General features: G+C 50.6%; 9 protein-coding genes and 1 non-coding gene across 10 annotated transcripts; 6 read left to right on the plus strand and 4 right to left on the minus strand.

The window, feature by feature from the left end:
- Positions 1–3670: 3670 nt before the first annotated feature.
- ALT_8598 (PH domain-containing protein) lies at positions 3671–7364 on the plus strand (the record flags this gene model as incomplete). The annotated part of the gene is made up of 4 exons (XM_033557152.2): positions 3671–3686; positions 3755–4102; positions 4161–4318; positions 4380–7364. 4 exons carry the CDS (start codon positions 3671–3673, stop codon positions 7362–7364), a joined length of 3507 nt encoding a protein of 1168 aa, XP_033413043.2.
- An 880-nt stretch (positions 7365–8244) lies between these two features.
- On the minus strand, positions 8245–9687 carry ALT_8599 (retrograde cargo receptor ERV46; the record flags this gene model as incomplete). Its single annotated transcript, XM_033557153.1, has 3 exons — positions 8245–9187; positions 9249–9429; positions 9495–9687. The coding sequence occupies 3 exons, from the start codon at positions 9685–9687 to the stop codon at positions 8245–8247; spliced, it is 1317 nt and encodes a 438-aa protein (XP_033413044.1).
- A 644-nt stretch (positions 9688–10331) lies between these two features.
- ALT_t175 lies at positions 10332–10439 on the minus strand. Its single transcript has 2 exons — positions 10402–10439; positions 10332–10367 (listed from the first exon to the last, which is right to left on the minus strand). It is a non-coding gene; the product is annotated as a tRNA-Met (tRNA).
- Positions 10440–10929: 490 nt separating this feature from the next.
- ALT_8600 (uncharacterized protein) lies at positions 10930–13184 on the plus strand (the record flags this gene model as incomplete). The annotated part of the gene is made up of 4 exons (XM_089600443.1): positions 10930–11438; positions 11552–11572; positions 11632–13072; positions 13137–13184. 4 exons carry the CDS (start codon positions 10930–10932, stop codon positions 13182–13184), a joined length of 2019 nt encoding a protein of 672 aa, XP_089455336.1.
- A 662-nt stretch (positions 13185–13846) lies between these two features.
- Positions 13847–16534, plus strand: ALT_8601 (putative GARP complex subunit Vps53; the record flags this gene model as incomplete). Its single annotated transcript, XM_033557155.1, has 3 exons — positions 13847–13925; positions 13990–15785; positions 15845–16534. 3 exons carry the CDS (start codon positions 13847–13849, stop codon positions 16532–16534), a joined length of 2565 nt encoding a protein of 854 aa, XP_033413046.1.
- Positions 16535–17156: 622 nt separating this feature from the next.
- On the minus strand, positions 17157–18234 carry ALT_8602 (60S ribosomal protein uL10; the record flags this gene model as incomplete). The annotated part of the gene is made up of 3 exons (XM_033557156.1): positions 17157–17857; positions 17936–18005; positions 18061–18234. The coding sequence occupies 3 exons, from the start codon at positions 18232–18234 to the stop codon at positions 17157–17159; spliced, it is 945 nt and encodes a 314-aa protein (XP_033413047.1).
- A 392-nt stretch (positions 18235–18626) lies between these two features.
- Positions 18627–20239, plus strand: trm82 (putative tRNA methyltransferase; the record flags this gene model as incomplete). The annotated part of the gene is made up of 3 exons (XM_033557157.2): positions 18627–19042; positions 19097–19792; positions 19846–20239. The coding sequence occupies 3 exons, from the start codon at positions 18627–18629 to the stop codon at positions 20237–20239; spliced, it is 1506 nt and encodes a 501-aa protein (XP_033413048.2).
- A 243-nt stretch (positions 20240–20482) lies between these two features.
- Positions 20483–21785, plus strand: ALT_8604 (uroporphyrinogen decarboxylase HEM12; the record flags this gene model as incomplete). The annotated part of the gene is made up of 4 exons (XM_033557158.2): positions 20483–20537; positions 20597–20638; positions 20734–21657; positions 21712–21785. 4 exons carry the CDS (start codon positions 20483–20485, stop codon positions 21783–21785), a joined length of 1095 nt encoding a protein of 364 aa, XP_033413049.2.
- A 126-nt stretch (positions 21786–21911) lies between these two features.
- ALT_8605 (cytosine deaminase) lies at positions 21912–22555 on the minus strand (the record flags this gene model as incomplete). Its single annotated transcript, XM_033557159.1, has 3 exons — positions 21912–21933; positions 22022–22287; positions 22397–22555. 3 exons carry the CDS (start codon positions 22553–22555, stop codon positions 21912–21914), a joined length of 447 nt encoding a protein of 148 aa, XP_033413050.1.
- A 1504-nt stretch (positions 22556–24059) lies between these two features.
- ALT_8606 (type I HSP40 co-chaperone YDJ1) lies at positions 24060–25478 on the plus strand (the record flags this gene model as incomplete). Its single annotated transcript, XM_033557160.2, has 4 exons — positions 24060–24095; positions 24154–24223; positions 24285–25103; positions 25162–25478. The coding sequence occupies 4 exons, from the start codon at positions 24060–24062 to the stop codon at positions 25476–25478; spliced, it is 1242 nt and encodes a 413-aa protein (XP_033413051.2).
- Between the last annotated feature and the right edge of the window lie 1200 nt (positions 25479–26678).

The following is a 26678-nucleotide window of genomic DNA, read 5'->3' on the forward strand; positions in this document are numbered from 1 at the left end:
AGCACGGTTAGCTTAGGCGCCTAGTTCGACGACTAAGGCCATATCTTCAGCAATGATCTCTAGGAGAATGCATCATGAATCAGGTAAATTCCACTTGAGAATAACGCCGAAAAGCTGATGCTGTCTAAAAAATAAACAGTTTGCAACTTAAATGGATTCACAAGATGAGTGTGGACGCCCTCTCCGCTCGAACGGTCAATCAGAACCATATAGCAGTCGACTTCCTGATTTGAATCGAATCCCTTGCGGGTATGGAATACATTGATCCTCAAAGAGTCTAATGCATCGAATTAGACTGACGGTCTAGGCTGAGTCTCTGAATGGTCCAGTGTCCGCTTTTCATCGCGGTGTGCTGAATGGCACCTTCCTGGAGCATCGGACCAACATAGGGTCTCTGAATGATCGTTAGGTCTTCTTTCTGATCTTCTCAGACCATATATGATCTAAGAAATGTCTACGGAGTAGTGGACCAGAGTGACATGGCCCATTTGGATGCTCGTAAGGTGCCAAGGTGTTCATGCTCGAAAAGAAATACCGCTGATAATCGAGACCTGGACCTCTCCCTACCTTACCCCTCATTTATTGAGACGGTTTGAATGTGGATACTACTAATAGATTCCATGTCAGAATCCAAGATTGGTCTTTTCCTATTCCTCGCTAATAATCAAGATCATACCTCACGCCAAGAGCATATACTCGGTACGGAGAGAGCCCAGGCTTCCGGTGATGAACTGTGCGGAAATCTGCAACCTGACGAAAGGCCACGGTGGCTTGTCGAGGTCACCACGAATGCTCTCAAGTTTCCAAGGCGATCATGGACTGTTACTACTACTGTACGAGGATGAGGGAATATCTATCTAAGAGATAAATAATGATTACGTGGTTGATCAACAAGGGCTCCTTGTTGATCATCCGAGTCTATGGGTCAAGAGAAATTAAGCCCACTGCTGAGGTCATAATCTGCCATCCGGGACTCTAGTTACAGCAAAGATCGCTGCTCTCAGTGCGCGTCCGATGGGGTTCTGATGGAAAGCTCCGCTCTAAGTACCGAGTCTAAGGCGATAAACTCGCTGTTGGTGAATCGCTACCAGATTCGGTCACTTGATGATCTGATCTAGCACAATCATACTGTTGTAACTCTAATAGATTCATTCTTCGCTAGAGTTCGGAAAGAAATTCACCAACTTCGGCCTTTTATGATGCGAGGCGTGCCTTTCCCTTTGCGTAATAACCATGGAGACAAATCAAGTGGCTTGATCCATGGCATGCAGCCAGGAACAGACCGGACAGGCACAGAGGCGTTAGGACGTGGGAATTAGACTTCGACCGTCCGCTCGTCAGAAGTTTGCCACTGGTTACCTTGCCTTGACAGTCCAAGACCGGCCGCAGGATGATATCAAATTTTCTTCCTACTTGAACTTCCTTTGTGGGAAGTGTACAGAGGTACCTACAGCCTAAGGTAGGTAATGGCCGGCGTTCCCAAGATGTGGCTGCATGGTATTGGAGCTTTGAATGGCTTCTAATTACATTTGCCTTCAACGATTACCCTTGTGGCCATTCGGATGTGTACGGCTTCCAAGTGCTATCGAATTGTCAAAATATCGAAAAATAATGTCCAAACGTCCCTACAACACCGCTGTTAAACTGAACTGCACTTAGCGCTCACTTATGCAATCGCTTCTCCTCGCCTCATTGAAAATTTGCGTGTTGAAGAGTGTACCTTACTCTTTCATAGTCCTCCAAACAATCAGTAAGGTAAGGTAGCAACCATACTGTAATTTAGAAGTCTAGTCTAGTCCCAGAATAGACATCTCGGCTTTTCTCTTGGATTCTCTCCTGCCAGTAAGACATGCATATTTCGCTGTTGCTATATTTGGATGTGTTGTTGATAAACTGGAGTAAGGAGTGCGCTGGACAGGGTCAGATTTGTCAGGGTAATAGAACACCATGGTCAAATTTATTAGCAAGTATCAACAGACTCTATAAGGTACAACAGTATCCTTTTCTGCGTAGCCTCTGAGCGAGAAATTATCTTCCTGAGGATCAACCCCTATTCGATATTAATGCATATTAAATTCACTATTGTTTATCCGTCCATAACGGCACGACGACACAAATACTAGTTCATTGCGTCTAGTCTACATAAGATACCCTAGGTAGATGCAGACTGCAGAACTCTGTACTTATTATTATTATTATTAGACACTTCCTGTCTTTACCGCGGGGTGGTTGGTCTGGCCGCGTCACAGATGATTTAGTAGCCAATGATAAAGAAATACTACTATTTAGTATCATTATTCCATTAACACTTACCGGTGGCTAGTGACAGTCTACTAAATGATTACTCCATTGATGTGACCTTTTACCTATCATTTAACAATGGCAATAGCAGTACTCACAGGAGTGGAGGTACAAGAGAAGAATGTGCCTGATCACATCATGGACACCAAATGACATGATGAACTGGGATGAGAGCAATGGTCGCATTCAAGGAAGAGACGGATAAGCCAAAGTCAAACCGTCCAGATATGATGAAAGGTGTCGAAGTGGAAGACTAAATAGAACGGCAATGACGCCAGCCGCCCGCGACTTGGCCTGGTGGTCCAGTCATTCTGCATGTCTCTGATATTGGTATTATTATTATTATTACTATCTGCCCTAGTAGATAAGTAGCCATGGTGTATTATTATTATGCCTAAGGTAGTATCTAGTCTACCTAATAGTTCCATCCAACTCCTTCCCCTTATACTATTTCTCCTATTTCATCCCTATTCTTTGGCTACAATCAAAATACTCCTGATCGTCCCTCGACCTTGAACACCGCCACAGGAAAATTCAAAAGGGAAAAAAAAAAAAAAAAGGGAAAAAGGAAGCTCTGCGAAACAGTGTGGTAATACAGTTACCATTTCCACCTTTAGACCCACGTTCGGCAACCATCACTACCTACTACGATACTACTCCTACTACGGAGCAGTAGTAAGTAGTACTTACTACCTTACTTACCCTATGATCCATCTTCCCTCATCTCTCTCAAATTCTTTCTATTCTTTCCTATCTCACTCGTTTCCTAGATTTTCTCTCTGATTGTTACTCTTCGAAGAACCTATTCCCTCTCTTTTCTCCCCTCATTCCGACCACCCACTCGCCCGCTGTTCGCCCCGCCTTCCTTCTCTCCACTGATCAAAGAGAGACTGAGACACCAAGCCTGTGACTGCGATTATCCAAGTCAGGCGCTTGCAACCTGAACTTTCCTCGTCACCAGGCCATCTTGGCGGTCATTACGACACTGTCCGGTTGTGACCTGTCCTGCCACTCTTTTCAAAACGCTATTTTCGTCTACTCCGACAATTCATCAAATCCAGATCCTACATGGAATCATCTCTTCAATAGATCCCATTCTTGGCGGGCCCGAGACCCCATTGCTACCTCCGCGCGGAGGAGCCCGGATTTAACACACAGTTACTCTTTTTTCTAACCCTTCATCTCTCGTTACTTGTCTGTTGTTCATTTGCGACCTGACAGCTTTTTTGTGTCGCCCCGGTCGAGTTGCCTGGCGGTAGAGTGTCATATCTGTCATCTCAAGGGTTGAACCGGCAGCTGGCCTTTTCTTCTGCAGCTTCTACCTCATTCGATCAATAGATCAGTCACGGGAGTCTAGACCTCGATCATTATGGTTCGTTCGCGTGGTGAGTAGACGATCGTCCCCTTCTCCGAATTCCGAATGACGGTAACTGATAACCCCTTGCGTTATCAGTGCGGTCTTTCATATCAGCCTTCGGTGGCTCGTCCCGCAAGGAGAATGCCGGACAGCATCATCGTACAGCTTCAGCCTCAATCACGTTGAGCAATCCTCCGTCAAGATTCGAGACCCCTTCTCCCGATACACCCTCACCGATCGAAGGCTCGCCGTCGCAGTTGACAACAAAAGCGGAACGCCGCATTTCACGGCCAGCATCGACGGTCTTCTCTCACAATCCTCCGTTGACGGAGCTTTCAGAAGATACGCCGCCCGAACTTCAGCCGATATTCACTTACCTCAATAACCACGCCAACAAATTGTACCATGAAGGATATTTTCTCAAGCTGAATGATCTGGATGCCCGTATGTGCTGTCTCAAGTATCTGTTGAAACCAGCACGAACTGACTCGGTTGTATTTAGAGGGCCGGCCTTTTTCCGATCGACAATGGGTTGAATGCTATGCGCAACTTATTGGGACAGTGCTTTCAGTATGGGATGCCGCTGCGCTGGACGCAGCACCAGAGGGCGAAGAAGTCCCTTCCACATTCATCAATCTGGCGGACGCTTCAATTCGAGTGGTGAGTACCAGATGAAGCATTATAGACGTATTGGATTCTTTATTCTCTAACGTAAAAGCAGATTGAATCGTTGCCCACCAGAAACCAAGCAATGGAGCCACTGAAGAATGTCTTGAGCATATGTTCTGCCGGGCAGAACCGCTACCTGCTGCTTTTCAATTCTTTCCATTCGTTAACCCAGTGGGCCTCAGCCATTCGTCTTTCCCTGTTCGAGCACACCTCGCTCTATGAAGCGTACACAGGCTCGATCATTGCCGGCAAAGGCAAAGACCTAAATAACATTCGATCCATTCTCGAGCGCAACCGCTACAAACAGGAAGATTGGGCCCGTGTACGATTCGGAGCAGGGACGCCGTGGAGACGCTGCTGGTTTGTGATCTCGCCTCCGAACGAGAAAGAGTACCAAAAGGCGCAGAAGTCGTTGAAGAAATCTGCCTATGATCGGGCACCGAGACTGGCCACAGGAGACATCAAATTCTACGACACGAAGAAGACCAAAAAGGCGAAACCTATTGCGACTATCACAAACGCCTACGCTGCATATGCCATATACCCCCAGTCCAAGGCCTTAATCGATCAGTCGACTCTTGTGAAGATTGAAGGGACTGTCACAATTCATTCGAATCCAGAGTCGACTTCTGAGGGGTTCGTCTTCGTCATGCCCGAGGTCCATCCTGCCATTTCCGGCTTCGAAATGATGGTTCGCTTCCTCATCCCCACTTTCGACACTTTCAACCTCTATGGGCGGCCGACACGCCTCATAGCTGCCACGAATCATGTCAAAAGCATCATGTTCGCATTCCCTAACCAACGGCGTTATGGATACCTGGACGTCCTGGATGTAGCGAGTCTGATGCAAATGCCGGGTAGCCACACCTGGACTGAGGCGGAATGGAGAAAACAGCTGAAAGATGCGACAGCTCAGCGTATGGCCGCGGCAGGAAGTAGGACCAGCAGTATTTCCTCAAGAAAACCACGCTACAGGGCCAGTCTCCCGAATCGCTATAGTAATGTGCCCGTAGGGGGCCCTCGCTACAATCACTCGTTACCCGAGAGCCGGCCAGAATACAACCAGTCAGCAGATGCCATCCTAAATGAATCGCCAAAAGAGGACATTGCATCTAGTTATCATTCTCGAGGCTTTTCTGATACGACAGGAATTAAGTCCATGCAACAACGCGTGCAGGCTCGGGTCATGGAGGGCTCACCATCATCTTCCGATCAAGATCTAGTGCCAGTGGAACGGCAACAGGCCGGCACTGCTAGTGTCAGTGATCGCAGCAGTGAAGAGGGCGACTGGAAGCAGCAAGTAGATCCTCCGGCCACCGTCGTTGGGGAGAATCTACGACCTCAATCTCCTCCTGACCCGGTAGCCATGCCGCCGGCATTTATGCATGCACCAGGAGAGACTCCTTCAAACCGGCCATTACCTTCGCCGGATCTGAGGAAGGCCAATAACAGGATGTCCGACAGCACTCTCTCACAGCTCGCCGCCGCTGGAAAGATGAATCTATCCAGCTTGGCCCTACCCTCAACTGCCGAACATAGAACCCAAGAGTCCAGTGGCACCGACCAGTTCAACCGCCCATCGGCTCCGTCGAATGAGAGTTCCGCAGATCAAGCACAAAACTCGCCAGCGCCAGTTAGTTCGAACAACGTCTTTGGCCCACCACTTGTCAAACCGATCGCAGGTGACCTTCACCAAGACGGTACAAAGGCTGTGAGAAGAAAGCCTGTACCTTCACAGCAGCTGGGAGAGTTCGACGCTACCAGTCCCACCGGGGAGCCCAGTTTCGACGACCTGCGCCATACAGTGGACGAAGAAGCCCTGAACCGCATCTCCTCCCGTCAGCTGTCATCCCGTTCGCCCGTCAAAGAACGCCAACCGGATGATGAGAGCGTCTACGATGACGCTTCCACAACTTCCCCTGACTATGCCAGTACGCACGAGTCGGTATATAGCAAAAAGTCCGTCAAGTCTGTTTCAAAGCCCAGAATGGGGGTCATGAAGACCGTGGGGACGGAGCCCAAAAAGGATCTTGTCATTGGGGACGCCCGTTATACGCTTGATGAGCCGTCGCGAATCGAACCGGACATTCCAACGGTAGATTTCGGGCCAACACTTACCTACCTGCCCACCACTGGACGTCCGAGCACATCGGACACTCTGAAGAAGTTTACGCATCATAGGACCGGTTCGGATGCCACGGAAAAACAGCGCTATGCGGTGCCGACACATCCCATGGACCGCGCTCATACCAGGTCTCCCAGTCAGGACCGGCGGAGTATTTTATGGCAGCCGGGCATGGCACGTCCGACGACCCCTGGTGGCGGTCTTTCCCCAGAGCAATTCGTGCAGCAACGAGCTGCCCCTAGCCCGCCAATCCATGTACACCACCATCGGGCAACTTCTACGACTCCTCCGCCTCGGAGACCGCTCTCGGGAGACTGGATGGCTCATACTCGCTCCAAGTCTCAGATGACTATTCCCAGAGATCCCCAACCTCGGCCCCATTCCCGTGGCGCCAGTAGCATGATGAACTTCAATGACATTTCATCCCACCTCTCGGCTCGGGAGCAGGAGCACGTGGCTCGTATGACAGGATCTTCTTTCTTTGATATCTCTAACGACAAGAGCAAACAGGCACCTCCCGTTGATCCAATGGGCCTTGTTGGTGCGATTGATGCTCGAGAGCGCGAGAAGAAGAGTATCAAAGAAGGAATGTCGAATCAGCTGGTGCAGCACGCAATTGCGCAACGGCAACAACACTGGCAGCACCACCAACAGCAGCAACTTGCCACAACACCTCCTCCTCAGAATTACGGGCTACAAAGTGGCGTTCATAGCAGTGTTTACAATCTCCCGGCGGCGAGTCACACTTGGGATGCGCTCAATCAAACTTATCGTGCTGATGAGCCTCGCCGTCAGTCTTGGTATGGGCCATTTGCGGCTCAGGCACCCCAAACACCGCCAATGTATCCACAAAGCCAGCCTCTGAACCAGCAAGCTGGCTACTTCGGGAGTGCAAACCCTTTGCATCATTAGTGCTTTCGTTGCTGATACACTTTGACCCTTCTTCCTTCCCTAGACCCTTCTCTCTTATCTCTTCTCCCAATCGCTCAGTTTCTTTTGTCGTCTTATACCAGCGTGCGCGCTCTTTTTCAGATGTTATGCTTTTTCCTACTTTTGCAAATGTGCCTCAAAGGGGTTGCATCTATGTAGACTTCTTGATGCTCCCTAGAACTAGACTGTCTAGATTCCTGCGCAGGATCTCCCTTGCTGATTTTCCTCTCATTTACTTTGCTACAGCAATTGCTTCGTCGCACTACGCATTGAATGGAGTTGTGAGAGCAGGTCTGGCGTCTTCGGTACTGCTTCAGTTGCCTGTCATTCTTTCGTGTCGTTTTATGTCATTGCGGCGGTGGGCTGGCTTTTGACTCATTGGGAAAGAATCATACTATCGTGTGTCTTTGGCTTACTGTGGTGGTTTCGTGTACATAGGACGCATTGCATACAACTGGGCAGGATACAGGCCTGGTTTTATCACCTTCAATCTTTTCATTACTCGATTTTGTGATTTCACTTCTTTATACTTGCTATTGAAAAAGGTCCATGGCCAGCCTTCCCGGGTACGATTTGATCACGGCACAAGGGAAGCTCATAAAGAGGTAAACCAATATTTCTCTGATTTGCTGTGTATGCTCTGTCAAATTGGACGCTGCTCCCTGCGAGTATATAAAAAAACAATAATGCAATGCTGGAGAGTCCCGAAACGCCATGGCTACCAGTAATCCCAATCACATCTTCGACAAGACACCCCCCGTATCAACCACGGTTCAAATCAGATTCTCAGTTCGATATGGAATTGATACAACTTGTATTTCTTCTTTTTCATTCTTTCTTTTCTGGACGATAATAACGACACTCAGCTCGAATGCAACTTCTTCACTCTCAGGGCACCCTCGTACAACCCACGGTCAATGGCCGCGGCAACGGTCAAGGTACCACCGATGATGGCACAGACGCCGGTCAGGAAACCCGAGAAACTCTTGGGCCGGGCCTCGCGGTTGATGACCTTCATCGGCGAGATGTCGTAGTTGAAGAAGACGCCGGGGATGCCGTTCGCGGCGTGCAGACGTTCCTTGTGCCCTTCGTCTGAGGCGTCGCCGCCGCGCAGGGACCGCTTGTGCGAGGTCACGGAGTACTGGTGCGTTTCGATGCTGCCTCCGGAACCGTACGCGATGCCGTGGGAGCCCAGGGGGATCTGGTCGTGGGCGTTGTGGGCGGCGGACGAGAAGAGCGGGTCCCAGCCCAGGGGCAGGTAGGACGTTGAGACGACCTTGACGAAGTAGACGAAGTTGTAGGCCGGGTCATTTGTCTCCTGGCTGGTGCTGTCGAGCGGGTTGGTGTGGTGGTGGTCTGTCCACTGCCAGCGGTCGGAGACCTCGTCGGGGAGCTGGGGGCCGAAACGCAGCTGGTGGATGTGGTGGGTCATGGTGTGTTTTTCGTTGTCCGGGAGCTCGAGGTCGAGGTAGTTTTGCAGGTCATGCGCGTGGACCTGGCCGCTGGTGAAGCTGCGGCCCGGGGCGATGTGGAAGTTGCCGACGACCTTGTTGACACGCAGGATGCCCTCGAGGCGACAGCCTTCGCGGCGTTGGGCGTCAATGCGCGCTGCGTAGCCCTCCCGTTCGCACTGCTCAATGTTGGAGCCCTTGCCAAAGGCCCAGTTCTTGGCGGCGTAAGCTTCGCGCACTTCGTCGCAGGTGTTGCAGCAGCCTTCTTTGATGGAGCCGGGGAGAGGGTCGGCGCCGCCGCAGTCGCCGCAGTAGTTCGGGTCCAGGTGTTTGGCGATTTCCTCTTTAGAGTGGCTGGCGGACGCACACAACTGTTAGCAAGGGACGACAACGGTAAAAGAAGTTGGCTGCTCACAGGTCCAGAGCTTGAACATCCAGCACACGGCCTCCCTCGGCAGGAGAACTCAGGCGCACCTTGTTGACACCGTGTGCCACGCCAACTTGCTGTTCGCCAGAAACATCCATAACGTCAAGGGTTAAAAGCTCGCATGGTAGTCGGGGAAAGGTGATGTTCATGTGGATCTCCATTCGCTCGCCTATTCAATGCCATCGTCCGCATCAGTCCCTATAGCCATGTTCTCTGTTCTTCGTAGGTCCATACCTCTCGACTTGTCAACAACCAGTTCTGGAAGAACAACCACTCGTCTATAATCCAGCCATTCTCCCCAAACCAGATACAGGATGACTACCAACGAGGCCAGAGTGATGACACCTCCGGAGGTGGTACGGATGCGAGCATCCTCGACTGTTTTGGCGAAAGCATCAAGCCTCGTAAATCGCGACTTGGCAGGCATCTTTTCAACGAGCGACGATCATAAGGTCGAAAAAGTAGACGATGTTGAGCAGCAGCTCGACGAATTGATCAGCAATAATAGCGCGCCCGCACGGAGGGGAATCTATAGCGGAGGTATTCAATGTCAATTAAGCTCAATTGGTAAACAGCTAGGGAATGGCGACATGTAAATAAAACGGCACAGGAGGCATCGACGCAACTTACACGTCAGTAAGGTCACTCCGCAAAAAAATCATCAACAATAAAGATTGAGTGTCGGGGAGTTTCTTCTCATCAAGCCGGCCTTTGGAACAAGCTGTCCTGATGAATCCCAAAACGAACTAAAGCATCGGCTTTACTCCCGGTAGTCGACGCTAAGAGGCGATGGAGACTTGGAGGAGTACAGCGCGTATCAGGTACCGCTGATAAGCCACGCAATCTGGCTGCTTTGGTATTGGTATTTCAAAAAGGACAGAGAGCAGTTGCTGATTGGTGCATGGAGCCCACTAAATCTCACTCTCATATACTGGAATTTGATACAGAAAAATAGATCGCCCTGTGATGGTAGGTTACACTATAAGCTACTAGATAGAATCAACATCAGACTTGATTGTCACAATGCCATGGCAAAAGATTATTAACGCAAAAAATATGTTCAAAAGAAATTGCCTCCGGGGAGGATCGAACTCCCGACCTTGAGATGTCCCAGAAGTACTCTTCTGAGTCATATGTGAGATATGAGACTCACGTGATAACCAACTACACCACAGAGGCAATTGTTGGATGACAGCGCTGGAAACTAAGTTTATCAGCAAGTCCGACAGCCTTTGAACTGAACCTGGGTCGGAGCTTGTATGCGTCTAGCTCCCCTCAGGCATCGACAACACCCAGAGCAAGAAGTCCGCCCACGTGACCAGGCTGGAGCCTGCCGAAATGCTTTTGATTCACGTCACTTTTTGTTCTTTACTTTTGTCCGACAGCCTCAAACCTCTGCTAGAGGTTCACATCGCCTCGTCATCTCCTCAAAAACATACGACTTCATCAGCTCATCTCCTTTGAAACCACATACTTGGAAATCCTCACCTTCTTTTTCTCCCCCACTCACCTATTTCCTTCGTTACATGTCGAATCCTTAAGTGGAACTCGGTTTCTTCGAGGCGCACCGCGCATTTCCGCCTGTTACTCACCCTAAAGTCCTTCCAACGTCCACTTCCACCCTATTCCTCTGTCTCCCAGCTCGGACTTTACTTGACACTAAAACACCATGAAAGGAAAAGGCTCTCGAGCTCGCTCCGGCGCCTCAGATCGCGGAGGCATTCGCAAGCGGGGTTCGACACGAATCGACCGAGATGGCGACCTTTCTATGGATGGGGGCGCCGCTCGCGGGCGTGGAAAGAGGGGTCGCGGCGACACAGGCCGTGCGACTCCGGCTGGTGGACGGCCTCAAGCTCGGGACAGGACTTTGCATGCGATTCAGAAGGCGATCGCCAGTAATGCGGACTCGCAAGCGAATATTCGGCAGGGAACTCGAGGAGCGGGCTTGGAACAGGTCAGCGTTCGTGGCTGGAAACAGAGCAAGGCGGCTTCCAACCGTGATGGAGGCCTTGAGAGTCTCATCGCTTTCCTCGAGAAAAAACTCACTGCACCCGATTCGAAAGCTGGCGCCCGCGCAAGAATAACAAAGGTATGTGCAACACCAGAATTGGCGGTCACCGACAGCAAAAACGCGCGGCGGTCGTACTCTCCGGTCTGTCCTCGTCTTCTCCAGGCATGGTATTTCAGAACGACGATCGGCAACGTCTAGGGTCCTTTTTTTTTTCTCGAGCGTTTGTTTGTTTGGGTGACTGCGGTTTCAAGGTCTCTTAAGCCTTGCTAACTTTCACTAGTCGCGAGTTGAAGGCGACTCTGTAATAGTGTCTATCCGACCCGAATTGTTGGATAGAATGCTTCAGATGAATGGTTTTAGTTTTGCGGGTGCGCCGCTTACGATCGAAGCGTACGGGCCGTCCGCGAATGGAATGACGGATCAACCGATGCTCTCGGATATCGCCCAGAATGGCGGTGCTCCCTCGACCGCCGATACCAAGAGCAAGATGACTGCGATTTTGAGCAAGCGATATTATCAACAGACAAAGTTGCTTGATCTTTCGAAGCTGGGCAGCGACCCCGATCTTTTGGCCATGGGCATCTTCAATAGCACATCCACTGAGTCCAAGTTCTTCCCCGCGCTGATGAAAGTCTGGGAGATGAACTTCGACAGTTCTACGGCGAGGCGTGAGGCCGTTGAGAGTGTCAGTCTTGCAGACAACCAACTTGCAAACATCGCAGTCGTTACAAGTCTAGCTCAAACGATCCCCGACCTGAAAAACCTGGACCTCTCGAATAATAACCTCAAAGACGCGCAGTCCTTGATCGGTTGGCGATGGAAATTCCGCAACCTTGAATTCCTCGACCTTACTGGTACTCCTTTTAGCGCCGATCCTACCTTCAAGGAGACAATGATGAAGTGGTACCCGAAGTTACGAGTATTGAACAATGTTGAAGTTCGGACCGCGGAGGAGATCGCTGCCCAGAAGAAAACACCGATTCCTGTTCAGCCACCTCACTTCTTGGATGAATCGCAAATCGCGGAGAACTTTGTCCGGGCATTCTTTGTTGGTTATGACAATGACCGCAACGACCTTCTCAACGGTGTTTACGACAATCACTCGACATTCTCCTTGAACGTTAACACATCCGCGCCGAGGGCTCAACAGACCGAGACCGCTGGCTGGGATCCTTACATCAAAAAGAGCAGAAACTTACTCAAGATCAACCACCTTCCAGCTAGAATGTCTCGCGCCTATGTCGGTGTGGAGAAGATTCGTGAAGTCTGGAATAGTCTTCCTAAAACCAAACACCCTGAGGTGGCAGCTCATCCGAACGAATGGCTCATCGAATGCTTCCCGGTGCCAGGTCTTCCAGATCCGTCCGGGCAGAGCAGCACTGGAGTGGGTGGTCTTCTGATCATGGTTCATGGGAAATTTGAGGAGCTTATTGATGGAAAAGTTGAGGTGCGCAGTTTTGATAGGACATTTATCCTTGGTCCTGGTGGAGGAGTTGGTGGCATCAGAGTGATCAGTGACGTTCTTTGTCTGAGAGCATATGGAGGACATGAGGCATGGGTTCCTGAAACGCCAACGGCCCCTCCGTCGGTTCAGCCAGCGATTCAGCCAGCAGCTCCCCAGGCAGTCCCAGAAGGCTATGGTATGCCGTTGCCCGGAAAGCCCCAGACGCAGGTCCAGCAAGAGCAGCTGGTAATGCAGATGAGCACGAAAACAAACATGACTTTACAGTATTCCGAAATGGCACTATCAGGAAATGGCTGGAACATGGAGGCTGCTCTGAAGAACTTTGAAGAACTCAAGGTAGGCTTACCCGGACTCGCCCGTCTCAATGGTACATTAACACTAACTGCGTTCGCATCTGCAGGCACAAGGAACATTACCTCCAGAAGCTTTTCTTCCTGGAACGGTCTAACACTTAAGACGATCACCATGTCAATGTTCTTGATCGGCCTCTCATTATCACTCAACGCACAACACAAGGAAACAAGTGTGGTAACTCGGAGTACAGATTCTATTCATATCATATGGGTGGTTAGCTTCTCTGCATGGCTTTGGCGAATGGTTTGGCTTCATAATAGCCGTTTGGGTTTATCTCGCTTTTATTGTTGTTTTGAAAAGAGCGTTCTCCATCTGGATGCTACGATATCATGTCCGCATAGAAGAGAAAATATACATCAGCCGCTTTCTGCTGCGGTATTCACACTACAGCAACAATCTGCTTGAGAGGTAGATGGATACCATAAATATGATGATGGCATTTGATATGGACTCTTAAGCTTCCAAAATCATGGCCATTATAGTGATTAGGTATTTCTGGCTCAAAACCAGGTCGTAGTAATGTTCAAAATCAATAATGTTTGATGCCTGAACGCCAAGGCATACGCTAAGCTGCTCCGCGCCGGTATTGATTTATCGACAGCTATCCGCAGTCAATGAACAAAGAGCCCTTCAGTCAATCTCGCTCTCCTAGTTCCCCTTTGATCTCTTATCTTCTCATTTGGGCCAATTGGCAGATGGTCACTTGTCGCAACCGCAGCATGTGCCCTGCGTTTACTACCCCTAAGAGCTAATGGAATGTCCGTCTCGACTCCCACCTCCTCTACCGGCCATATGCCACCCAACGGCGCGGCGGACCTCGATCCATTGGATGCAGGTGAGCACACCAACCTGATTCGATTCCAGTCGAACGGTCTTGCTAATAACCCGGCATTAAATAGCTGATTACGACCCGATCGACCACCTGAACGCGATTTTTTCCCACCCCTCCACCCTCTCCTCCGTGTCCGAGGTGTCTCAATCCCTCCGTGAATATGAAGACGAGCTCGACCATGACATTGCCACGCTGGTGGAGGAGCAGGTCACCTCCAACGCCGAGAGCGTGGAGCGCATCCAGGCAGCCAAGGCCGATCTGACGGAGCTGTTCAAGAAGATCGACGATGTGCGCGACCGCGCATCCAAGACGGAACAAGCGATTACGGAGATGACGGCGGACATCAAGCAGCTGGACAATGCGAAGAAGAATCTGACGCAGTCCATGACCACACTCAAGAGGCTGCAGATGCTGACGACGGCGTACGACCAGCTCCGTGCCCTGAGCAAGACGAGGCAGTACCGCGACTGCGCCCAGCTGCTGCAGGCGGTGATTCAGCTGATGGCGCACTTCAAGTCATACCGATCGATTGACCAAATTGCGCTCTTGAGTAGGAATGTGGCGGATATTCAGCGGGAATTGCTGGAACAAGTCTGCGAGGACTTTGAGCTAGCGTTTGCGAAGGGGGAAGTTGCTCAGAATCGAATCACGCTGTCGGAGGGCTGTCAGGTTATGGATGCCTTGGGGGAGAGTGCGAGATCCAGGCTGGTGACCTGGTATTGCAATTTCCAGTTGCGGGAGTATCGGCAGGTCTTCCGGAACAACGACGAGGCGGGCTCGTTGGACAATATCTCCCGGAGGTATTCGTGGTTCCGGCGCATTCTGAAGATCTACGATGAGGAGTATGCGGCAATCTTCCCGGCGTCTTGGAGGGTCAATGAGATTCTCGCGAATGTCTTCTGCGAGGGAACTCGCGAAGATTTTAAGGGGATACTGTCCCGGTCTGTTCGGAACGGTCAAACGATCGATGTTAATTTGCTACTCTCGTGTCTTCAGGAGACCCTGGACTTTGAGCATTCTCTTGAGCGTCGGTTTGCCAGCCCAGCCCGGCCCTCCACCGACACCTTTGCCTCAACTGAGACTCCTGTTTTCGGCCAGGCTATTTCAGAGGCATTCGAACCATACCTCAGCGTATGGGTTGAAGCTCAAGACAAGCAGCTGGCTGCGCTTATACCCAAGTACCGGCAACAACCCATTAGGCCGCCGGACGAGGAATTCGATTCCCACGTCGTAATATCTTCGTCTACAGAACTTTTTACTTTCTACAGACACTCCTTACAGCAGTGTGCGAAACTCTCCACCGGCGGAAGCCTCGCTGACCTCGCCAAGGTCTTTGCCAAGTATCTGGACCAGTATGCGCAGCAAGTCCTTCTGAATTATATCAGCGAACGGCCTACAGGACATACACCGTCGAATGTGCCATCATTGGAAGACCTCATCTTGGTCCTCAATACAGCCGATTACTGCTACACCACTTGCAACCAGTTGGAAGAGAAGATCAAAGGCAGGCTCGACAAGAACCTCAAACCGAGTGTGGACCTGCAAAGTCAAGCAGACTCTTTCATGGGCATTGCGTCTGCCGCAATTAGGGGTCTGGTACGGAAAGTCGAGATCAACCTAGAACCCTCCTGGCGCGAAATGCGCAACACGCCCTGGAGTCGGCTCGAGGCCGTCAGTGACCACAGCTCTTATGTTGGGGAGCTTCTGTCCAAGACCCAGGCCACGTTCTCGGAAATCTTGCAGTTCTTGCATAAGCAGCAGTATGCTAGAGCTTTCGCCGATCATGTCGTAGAGCTCGTGTCGACCCAGTTCATCTCGAATATATTCCAATGCAAGCCTATTACGGAGACTGGCGCGGAGCAGGTATGTAATTCGCTTCTAGCCCCGTGAAATGTTGTGGATCGAAAGCTAACGTATATCAGATGCTTCTGGACACATACACTCTCAAAACCGGCCTTTCCTCCCTCCTCCCCGCGCCAGCTCCAGCAAGTTTCGTAAAGCGCGTCAACGCCAGCTTCTCAAAGATCGAAACCCTCCTCAAAACCCTGCAAGTGCAGCCTTCGCCCCCCGAGGCCCTCGTTCAAGCCTATCTCATCCACATTGCCGACCGCAACAATGCAAACTTCCGCAAAATCCTCGACCTCAAGGGCATCCGCAGCCGCCAGGAGCAGAACCACCTCGTGGAACTATTCCAGATCCACCGCACCTCCGAGCGCTACGCCTCGAATCTCCAGCAGAGCAACCCGGTCCTAGCAGCCATGCAGACCACTCCTGCCCCCTCGTCAAGTTCCGTCTCCCAGGGGCTCGGACTAGGAGCTGCCGCGTCCATTGGCGCCTCGAATCTACCTACTCGCTTTGACCCGTCCATGCTCGGGTCCGCCCTCATCTCAGCGGCCAAGGACGGCGTTGACCGATTTGGCACGCCGTCCAGCGGGACTAATCCTAGTGGCAACACCGGCGGCGTATCCACCCCTCCGCCTTCTGGTACGACAGGACAGGGGCAGGGTCAGGGCGGGGACATGAGCTCGAATCTGAACGAGAATTTGAAGAATATTGGGAAATTCTTCAGAAGAGATCTGGGAGGGTTCGGTGGGAGATTTGGCGGTAGTTGAAGAATCGTTGTGTTTGCTTGTTGATACCAGGAGACTATATATTTGCAGGAGAAATGTAATTTTTACTCCTCACAAAGCGGTTCGATACCGGAAATATGGACACATGATATTCATTCATAGGACTACCTGCTATAGCAAACTTCTACCGGTGGGAGCCACAAGCGCAATTCACGCAGATAGTTCCTACTGTTGATTCTACGAGCGGTGCGTCAAGAATATCCTGTTTATCACAATTAGCATCACGTCATGAATAGTGCGAGTGCATGTGATGGCAATGAGGCAATGGATAAAATAGGCGTCATCAAAAAATTAGAGTGTTTGTTGTTGCATTGTTTTTGATCTTCAAGGCACCCTCCAGGGGCTCCGAGTTAAAAAATATAATCATCCGCCAGGACAGGGAATGTGTTGGTGGAGGGAATTTGCGAGAAAATGAAGGGGGAATGCTGGCTTACCTGCTACTCATCGAAAGATAGTGGAGCGTGTCTACGTCCACATCTAGATGAGAATGAAAGGTTCACAAAATCCATGATAGTCATGTTTTCATTAGTCCGACCGTCAAGATCGGACAAGGAATGGTCTAATACATGGCAACCGTAACTCGCGCAGGAATTTTGCAACGAGTTTAGTCGAAGAGGCCGAAGCCCATGTCCTCGTCGGACTCCTCAGCCTCCTCTTCCTTCTTCTCCTCAGCAGCAGGAGCAGCACCGCCGGCAGCAGGGGCGGCGGCGGCAGCAGGAGCAGCGGAGGCGTAAGCGTCAGGGTTGGCGATACGGTCCTTGAGCTCCTCAATCTCGGGCCAGCTGTACTCGGTCTGGATGGCGACAGCGAGGACCTTCTTGTAGCCGTTGATGAGAGAGTGCATGACGGAGGGCAGAGTGGGGTAGTTGAGGGCCAGGGAGACCGTGGTGATGGTCTTGATGGCGCTGCTGAAGGCATCGAGGAGCTGAGACTCCTCAATGTCCAGAACATCGGCGGGGAAGCACTGGCCGTTGTCGTACACCTGGGCGATGGTCATACCGTAGGTGAAGGGGGAGATGTTCAGCATGTTCAGCAAGGTGGCCTCAGAGGGACCGACCTTGGCGCCAGCCTCAACGAGCTTCAGATCGGTGGTAATTTCGATGGTACCACGAGCGATCTTGGTGGGGACACCGAGAGCCTGGAAGAAAGAAGTCTTACCGGGTTCCATACCGGTGTTACCAGCGGGAATCCAGACGTCGGCGGGAGCGACGGCACCAGCACGAGCAGGAGCAGCGACACGGTTGGCCAGAATCTTGGCCTTAACATCCTTCAGGTCACCGTTGGTGAAGATGAAACCGACGTTGCCTATCATACAGAAATTAGCACAACTCCTCCAAATCCCGTTGTTTCCCATCCCACAAGGGTAAAAGGTATTCTACTCACCCTTAACGTGAGGAAGCAGACGCTCGTACTCCGGGTTGTCGGTGATGAAGCCCTTGATGGCACGGCGAACCTGGATTTCATGGTCAATGGCTGTCGGAACAGTAAAATCAGGACGATCAACATACCATAGTGTTCTTACCCATCAGGACGACGGCCTGGCCACGGAGAGCGACACGGATCTCGTGCATCTGCTGAGAGCTGACATTGTCGACACCGACAATGAAGACGGTGTTGTACTCATCGAGAAGGCTCTTGAGCTTATCGAAGTAAGCGGCCTTGGTAGCTGACTTGCCCCCCATGTCTTCTTAATTCACTGAAGATAGGTTATTTAAGGGCAAGGAAGAATTTTGTGAAATTTGGTGTTGTCCGATATGAATCGTGACGTTGAAAGTTCATCAAGAGAAATTCCGCCGGCGGTCATTTTGGGGAAATTCTTCGTGTGGATTCGCGAAGCGAGACAATCACGTGAGCTCCACCCGTCGCAGTGCAAAAATGCCCAATGCAGCGTTAGGGCCGGAGTCAGTGTATAGGCCTGTAGTTGTGACGAATCGACGATTTATACAAGACTCGTTGGGGTCTGATCGCTGGCACCTATTTGTTTTTCGGATTCTTGGTTGTTGTGCTTGAGCAATCATCTAGTCAATTCTACAGACTATTTGGCTGTATTATCGCAGGACCCGTACCTCTCAATATGGTGGTCAACTACCAACATCCGATTCAATGCATCAGATATGTAGAGAGACAAACAACTGGTTTCCGCAATCTGTTTCTCGCTTCTGCTGGCTCGAAAATATACACCTACGCTGCTGAGACCGGAAAACAGCTTGCTATCTGGCCTGAGGCTGCCAATGCTGCAGATTCTACAGTAGTCAGTGTAGCACCAAGCTCTGAAGGGGACGAGCCATCAGCTAAGAAGAGAAAGGTTTCTCCAGCCCCGGAGCAGACAGCGAAAGGAGGCCAATCGGGAACCTCAACCGCTTGGTCAACGATTCCCATCTTGGCCGTGTCATCTGACGGCAACTTTGTGGTTGCCGTCACGGGTGAAGACAAGTGTCTTCGTGTCTTTGAGATAGAAGAGAGTGGCCATCTCAAGCAATTGAGCGAGAGGTACGTCCGTTATCATTGCTTTATAATATAAGCGAAACGCTTACGTTCTGGTAGACATATGCCCAAGCGGCCATCTGCGATCGCTTTGGTTGACGATGATAAAACCATCCTGTGTGGTGATAAATTCGGGGATGTCTATTCTCTACCACTAATCGACACTGGAAAATCAAGTATCGCGCCCAAAATCCATGGCAAAGTCAAGCCGAATCAGCCAGCAGCAACGACTTTGACTGTCCACAGTAAGCGAAACCTGGCATCGCTGGAACAGCAGTTGCGACATTACGGCCAGAAAGAGAAGACCGCAGAAGAGAAGCCTGCGTCTGCCTTTGAACTCCATTTGATTCTTGGGCATGTGTCGATGCTCACAGACTTAGTCTACGTCTCCATTCCAGTGGATGCAACTTCGGATCGAAGGCGCCCATACATCTTCACGGCGGACCGCGATGAACATATTCGGGTCTCTCGCGGCCCTCCTCAGGCGCATGTCATTGAGAACTACTGCCTGGGGCACACCTCGTTCGTTAGTAGCTTGTGCGTTCCCCAGTGGGCGCCTGAATATCTCGTTTCAGGAGGAGGTGATGATCACTTGATTGTATGGAGGTGGAATGAGGGCCGGCTCGTACACAAGGTCCCCTTGGTTGAAAAGGGGGCAGACTCTGAAGTTATTGTTCGTCGTATCTGGGCCTTGTCACTTACCAAGGTCGCAAACTCTCAGGAGAATGCGAATGTCATCCTCGTTGCATTAGACGGGTATGTTGATCCATACGAACTACATCATGAACGAGACTTACGATTCATTCCAGGTCCTTGAAGCTTCTTTGCTTTACGCTTGAGTCTGATGGCTCGCTGAAAGCACAGAACTCCATCCAGGCTTCTGGCAACGTACTTGACCTAACAGTTCCCGCCGAGAACAGCTCGATAGTAGTGTCTGTCGACGCAGTGCGGGAGCCTGGTTCCACACAAGAATGGAGGACTACTCCCTCATCGCCGTCGACCCTGGTCGAGGCTTTCCGCCTGAAGCCAGCGTCAGAGGGTCTCGATTGGGAGCTCACATCAGAGGCGATCACTGCACAGATAAATTCCGAGGGTACCTCCGAGATATCAGCAGACCTCCATGAGAAGCAGAAGAAGGAGTTGAACGATTCGTTGTATAGCTTGGGCAACCTGCGGAAGAAGAATTTTGGTGAAGACGACTAATGTTGAGGAGAAAATGTACAATATCTTAATTAGCATAGAATTTTGCATAAATACTGGGTTGTCTCAGCATGCTTTCATGCTTTCTTTTCGTAGGACCGATACTTCGATTTGAGTACCCTCTGGAAGATCGATCGATCACGGCAGGCTGCCGGCCGGGCCCGCACTCTGCAACCCGAGGTGAATGTCACCCCGCCTCAGATCTTTTTTTATTTCTTACAAATGTAACTCCCACTCATATTCAAAATGCAGGAAAAATTTGAGCCTTTGAAGAACGACCTTTTGCTCAGAGCCGCCAGAGGTATAAGGTGACTCGAGATTCCGCGCGCGGACAATTGAAGGAACTGATGTGATCTTTAGGCGAGCGAGTTCCGCGTCCGCCAATATGGGTTATGCGACAAGGTATGTTCCTGAACCGATATCCTACTTTGTATCACTGAAGTGTATCATTGAATCACTTCTTGTCTACCTCTGGCACTAACTAATCAATGTTCTAGCTGGCCGCTATCTCCCCGAATACCATGAAGCGAAAGGAAACCGCGATTTTTTCGAATGCTGCCGGAACCCGGAGATTGCATCCACGCTGACCATCCAGCCCGTGGATCGGTACGCCGGATTGATCGATGCTGCGATCATCTTCTCGGATATTCTTGTCATCCCCCAGGCGATGGGAATGCAGGTCGAAATGGTGGACAAAAAGGGACCTCACTTCCCTGAACCTCTGAAGTCGCCGGACGACGGACAATACGAGAAGGTTATGCAGAAGGAGGTCAACGTGAAGGAGGAGCTGGACTACGTGTACAAGGCCATCACGCTTACCCGGCACAAGTTGAAAGGCCGGGTGCCTCTGATTGGCTTCTGCGGTGCCCCATGGACTCTGCTCTGCTACATGGTTGAAGGCGGCGGGACCAAGCTGTTCGTGCAGTCGAAGACTTGGATCTACAAATATCCGAAGGAGTCGCAGGCACTGCTGCAGAAGATTGCCGAGATCTGCGTGGAATATCTGGCTCTCCAGGTCGCGTCCGGGGCGCAGCTCGTCCAGGTGTTTGACTCCTGGGCCGGAGAAATGTCCCCTGCGGCTTTCAAGACCTTCTCCCTCCCGTATCTGCGGTACATTTCTGCAAATCTCCCCAAGAGACTGGACGCGATGGGTCTGGAACGCGTGCCAATGACCGTCTTCGCCAAGGGGGCGTGGTACGCTCTCGAGGATCTTTGCGAATCTGGCTATAATGTTGTTGGTCTTGACTGGTTGCACGATCCTGCTGAGGCGATGCAGATTGCCAAGGGCCGCGTAACGATCCAGGGCAATGCCGACCCCGGCGTACTTTATGGTAGTCGCGAAGCTATCACCGAAGCCGTCGAGGTCATGGTGAAGGGCTTCCAGGGTGGCAAGCAGGGATGGATTGCTAACTTGGGTCACGGTAAATCCTCGTCTCTTGTACGAACTTCACCAAGTCAACCACTAATGGTAACAGGTATCACTCCATTTGTGAAACCGGACGATCTCAAATTCTTCTTCGAAGAGATTCACCGTTTGACGGCCGCATAGACAGACGATATACCCTGTGTTCAGGCATGAAAAAGCATCGTACTGAGAATCTAGCCTATTTACACTATATCATTTGTACACATCTCCATTCGAAGCGTTTCGTCAAGACTGCTTATATCGGTATGCCTAGACAGCAATGTCCTCATTCCTACAACGACATGATTAGTGTCAAAACCCGTAACCGCAAGATGAGTAGCGACGGAGTAATGAAACCGGGTCGAGACTGAAAGACGTACCAAAGCTCCGGCTTCTCCTTCATAAACTTCTCCATCAATTGCTTGCACTCCTCGTTATCTAGCACCACCACTTCTTTACCCCGATTCAGAAGATATTCTTCGCCGCCCATGAAGCTCTTGTTCTCCCCGATGACAACCCGCTTAACCTTGTAGAGTATGCAGGCACCCGTGCACATGTCGCATGGTGACAGCGTGGTGTACATAGTCGCACCCTCGTAGGCGGAGGCGGGAAGACGGCCGGAATTCTCGAGGGCAGACATCTCGGCCTACGATGGATTGAATGTGAGCTTCGCTTGTCCATTGCGCAATGCCAGCGCGTACAGGGATGATCGACAGCGATCCAAACAGAGGTAAACTGTATCAATTGGGACTAACATGCAAGGTTGCGCTTCCTTTCTGAACGCGCATATTGTGTCCACGGCCTAGGATCTTGCCATCCTTGGACACCAGAGCTGCGCCGATAGGGACTCCGCCTTCAGCGGCACCTTTCTTTGCCTCCTCCAAGGCGGCGATGAAGCCAGCATCTGTTTCCATCGTGAAGAGTTTCAAGATGCGAGTACAGAGTATCAAGGAAAGCAAGCTCAGTACACGAGTGGTAAAAGAAGGATGAATTCTAGATAAGTTATGTAGTCAATATCAGAGGTGGGTTTCGACGGGTCCACTATCTCGGTACAGCTTGTCGTTGATAACTTCCGAGGCTGACGAGCATTGTTCTCATCTCAGAGATTAGCGGCATCAGACTCACGACTCACGAGCAGATATGTTTCGTTTGAGTCCGAGCTTCCGTATCAACTACCTACTAATTTACTTAGACGCTGAGGAAAAGATGTCCCTATTCGTAGACTAGGTACGATATTGGCAATGAGCGTCAATGCATGTCATGTCGGGAAATCCCCTCCTTCCTTTCTGGGGCTGTCTCTTATCTCTTATCGATAAGAATCGAGGCAATCATCCACTTCCGCCACATCTGAGCCCCAATACGGATCACTCCGATGAAAGAAAAGTTAAACAGAGGTGCCAGAGTTCAATCATACGTGGAAAGAAGGTGTAGGGGGCTCTTTACAAATTCGCCTTCGAGCGCAAGATTTATTCAAGTGACTAATGGTCAGAACAGTAACAAATTGACTTTTATGTAAATTAACGCGGAGAGATTAGCAATCTAAGAATGAGCCTTGGACGGGGCTCATATGGATGACTCTTTGTCCTTCCGCAGCGCTGTATTGTTATGTATAGGGCTGGTGGAAGACAGCGGAAAATTACTTTCAAACAGAACAATTACGCAGCAGAATGCCAGGAGTGCCCATAGACCGACGTGTAAGGAACAGTGTATTACAAAATCCCAGTCAGCCATGGAAAGGCTGCGATGCGGACAGAAGGTCATGGAATTGCATCGAAACGGGCAGAATCCCGCTCGGGCCATGGATTCAGCCTGTGACGGGGTCAGTCGAAGCAGCGAGAATGTCGAATCGACCACTTTCGGAGTTTTGTAAGGCTTGCATGAAGAGAATTCCCTTTCTTGAAAAGAAAGAAAAGGCGAACCTGTAATCACCTGTGCATTCTCATTTTAAGGCGACTCGTACCGACTAGATATACCCTTCATCCCTTCCTCTCGACTTCCTCGGAGTTTCAATATATCATATCTCCGTTTTTAGATACGCAGATCTTGAAAACGCCTGGCGTATCAGAGGACATCTTTCGCATAGAAAAGTGGTTCTTTGGTGCCTGCCCTGGTAATCAGATTTCAGAAGTTTACGGTTCCAGCCTGAACAGCCGCCTGTCGCCGCTCCTGTCCTGATAATCTGGAAAGGGTCAGACCTACCTCCAGATTCTTTCTCTTAACCTCACTCCGACCTTCAATTCCTCTGAATTCGATACTGACTATTTGGTCGATATCTCCTACGCCTCTCCTCTCCTCTCTTCTCTTCTCTTCCATTTTTTCTACCCGTCCAGATTTCGGACAGTCTTTTCTTAGTCGAAAAGTTTTTCCTGTCGCTAGTTCTATCTCGCCAAACAAGCCTCATTTTAGACTCATATCACAATGGTCAAGGACACTAAGCTCTATGATACCCTGGGGGTAAGTATCAGGCTTATAATCTTTATTACAAGGATTGAATTGACGGTTTGATTGTCAGGTACCCGAGACAGCCTCTGAAGCTCAGCTGAAGAGCGCCTACAAGAAGGGTGCCCTCAAATACCATCCCGGTATGTGATTGTCAATGATGTTCGCGCTGGATGGATTTGGGGTCTAACAGGCGATGTATAGACAAGAATGCAAACAATCCGGAAGCCGCCGAAAAGTTCAAGGAAATGTCCCGTGCCTATGAAATTCTTTCGGATCCTCAGAAGCGTCAGATTTACGATCAATATGGTGAAGAAGGTCTTGAAGGCGGTGCTGGTGGTCCAGGAATGGGTGCCGAGGATCTCTTCGCTCAGTTCTTCGGCGGCGGTGGTGCGTTCGGCGGTATGTTCGGCGGTGGCATGCGGGATCAAGGCCCCAAGAAGGCCCGTACCATTCACCACGTACACAAAGTCAGCCTGGAGGATATCTACCGTGGCAAGGTCTCAAAATTGGCATTGCAGAAGTCGGTCATTTGCGCCGGATGTGACGGCCGCGGTGGTAAGGAAGGCGCCGTCAAGTCCTGCACTGGCTGCAATGGTTCCGGTATGAAGACGATGATGCGCCAGATGGGCCCCATGATCCAGCGATTCCAGACCGTTTGTCCCGACTGCAGCGGAGAGGGAGAGATCATCCGCGAGAAGGACCGTTGCAAGCGCTGCAATGGTAAGAAGACCGTCGTGGAGCGCAAGGTGCTCCATGTCCACGTCGACAAGGGTGTCAAGAACGGCCACAAGATCGAGTTCCGCGGCGAAGGTGACCAGATGCCTGGCGTCCTACCGGGTGACGTCGTATTTGAGATTGAGCAGAAGCCTCATACCCGTTTCCAGCGCAAGGATGACGATCTGTTTTACCACGCTGAAATCGACCTCCTGACTGCTCTTGCCGGCGGTTCTATCAACATCGAGCACCTTGATGACCGGTGGCTGACTGTCAACATCGCTGCTGGCGAGGTTATCACTCCTGGTATGTGTTTGTTTAATTCTTCGTCTGGTTGAGTCGCTGTAGCTAATATCTCCTCTAGGTGCCATCAAGGTGATCAAGGGCCAGGGTATGCCCTCTTACCGCCACCACGACTTTGGTAACCTGTACATCCAATTCGATGTCAAGTTCCCTGAGAAGGATCAGCTCCAGAACCTCGATCTCCTGGAGAAGGTCCTGCCACCTCGTATGGAGCAGCCTCAGCCTCCGGCTGATTCGATGGTTGAGGATTTCGAACTGGAGGACATTGACGCCAGCGAGGGCTCTCAAAGACGTGCTCACGGCGCCGCCAGCGCCATGGACGAGGACGACGATGATGTTCCTCCTGGCGCAGAGCGTGTGCAGTGTGCTTCGCAGTAAAAGGCATTGAGGAAGATGGTTGTGGCTAATATAGTTGATGTGTGCTGGTGCACTTACGCGAGTCCCTTATGATACCATGTGGGGGAGCCGTCCCTGGTACAATTCGGTTCCTTTGTGTTTCTGACTTAATGATTTGCTTTGCGGTGGCGTTCGCTCTGAAGACCTGGGAGATGACAATGGAGATGTCTCTTTTTCGTTTGATTTTTTCATTATACTTCAGATTCCCTTGCATAGGATTTTCTTTCTGTTTCGTGGGATGAAGCATTGACTTTGATGAGGTGATGAGGATGAATGATGTTGTTTCATCGAAGATTTGCTTGCTTCGGCTCGCTTGAGTGCCGCGGGATTCTTTCACATCTATAGACTTGAATGCGGATTGGGTATTAAAACTTCAAGAATATCTGTCACCGAACTCCGTAGTCTTGGCCTCTTGCGATCTTCTTTCTGCGCAATACTCGGCCATTTGATAGTCCCGAGCAATCATAGCTCGGCTTTCGCTCAGGACCTCCTAAGAGTACTGACGTATGGAAAATGACGATGAAACATTGACCCTCAAAACTCCACTTCATTGGACTGATTTCGATCACCATTACGCCTATCGTCGTTGGGAATTACTCTACAACTTGGAAGTACGTATAACCTGGCAGCGTCCCATCCACATGACGCCTAAGGAGCCACTTACCTTGCTTTCTGAATGCATAGTGAAGAGGTTCGCTGTCGGATTGGAGCTAAGATATGATTGTCGAGGATGGTTCGAAAAGGGAAGGCCCATAGGTATGATTTTAGGGTTCGGAATCCAGGTCAGAGAAGACGAGCCGGTTCTCGAGCATGTAGGCAGTTCAAAGGTAGAATTGGGCACGGTTGATTGATGGGCTGGAAGTATGCGATTATTGGGATGCTTGTGGTGGAGTCATCTTGCTTCGTAGCGCACTTTGACTGGCATTCGAGAGGCGGTTTGGGGCATCTCCCACAAACCAAGGACGACTACCCCCAGAGAAAACGAAGGTTTTCAGACGTATCGCCTTATTCAGTGGAGTAGACAAGCCTAGGTCGAGGATTTCAGATTAATTGAGGTAGAAAGGAATGATAACTGCTCTCGACTGATAGCTAGATTGTTGCAATGAGCTCATTCAGCCGCCGTTGGGGCGAGTCGTTTTGACTGCCTCTGGGCCAAGGGTGGCTCGACGATAAGCAAGAGCA

Source organism: Aspergillus lentulus (genome assembly GCF_001445615.1).
Source record: "Aspergillus lentulus DNA, contig: Alt16, strain: IFM 54703, whole genome shotgun sequence".
In the NCBI taxonomy this organism is placed as follows: domain Eukaryota; kingdom Fungi; phylum Ascomycota; class Eurotiomycetes; order Eurotiales; family Aspergillaceae; genus Aspergillus; species Aspergillus lentulus.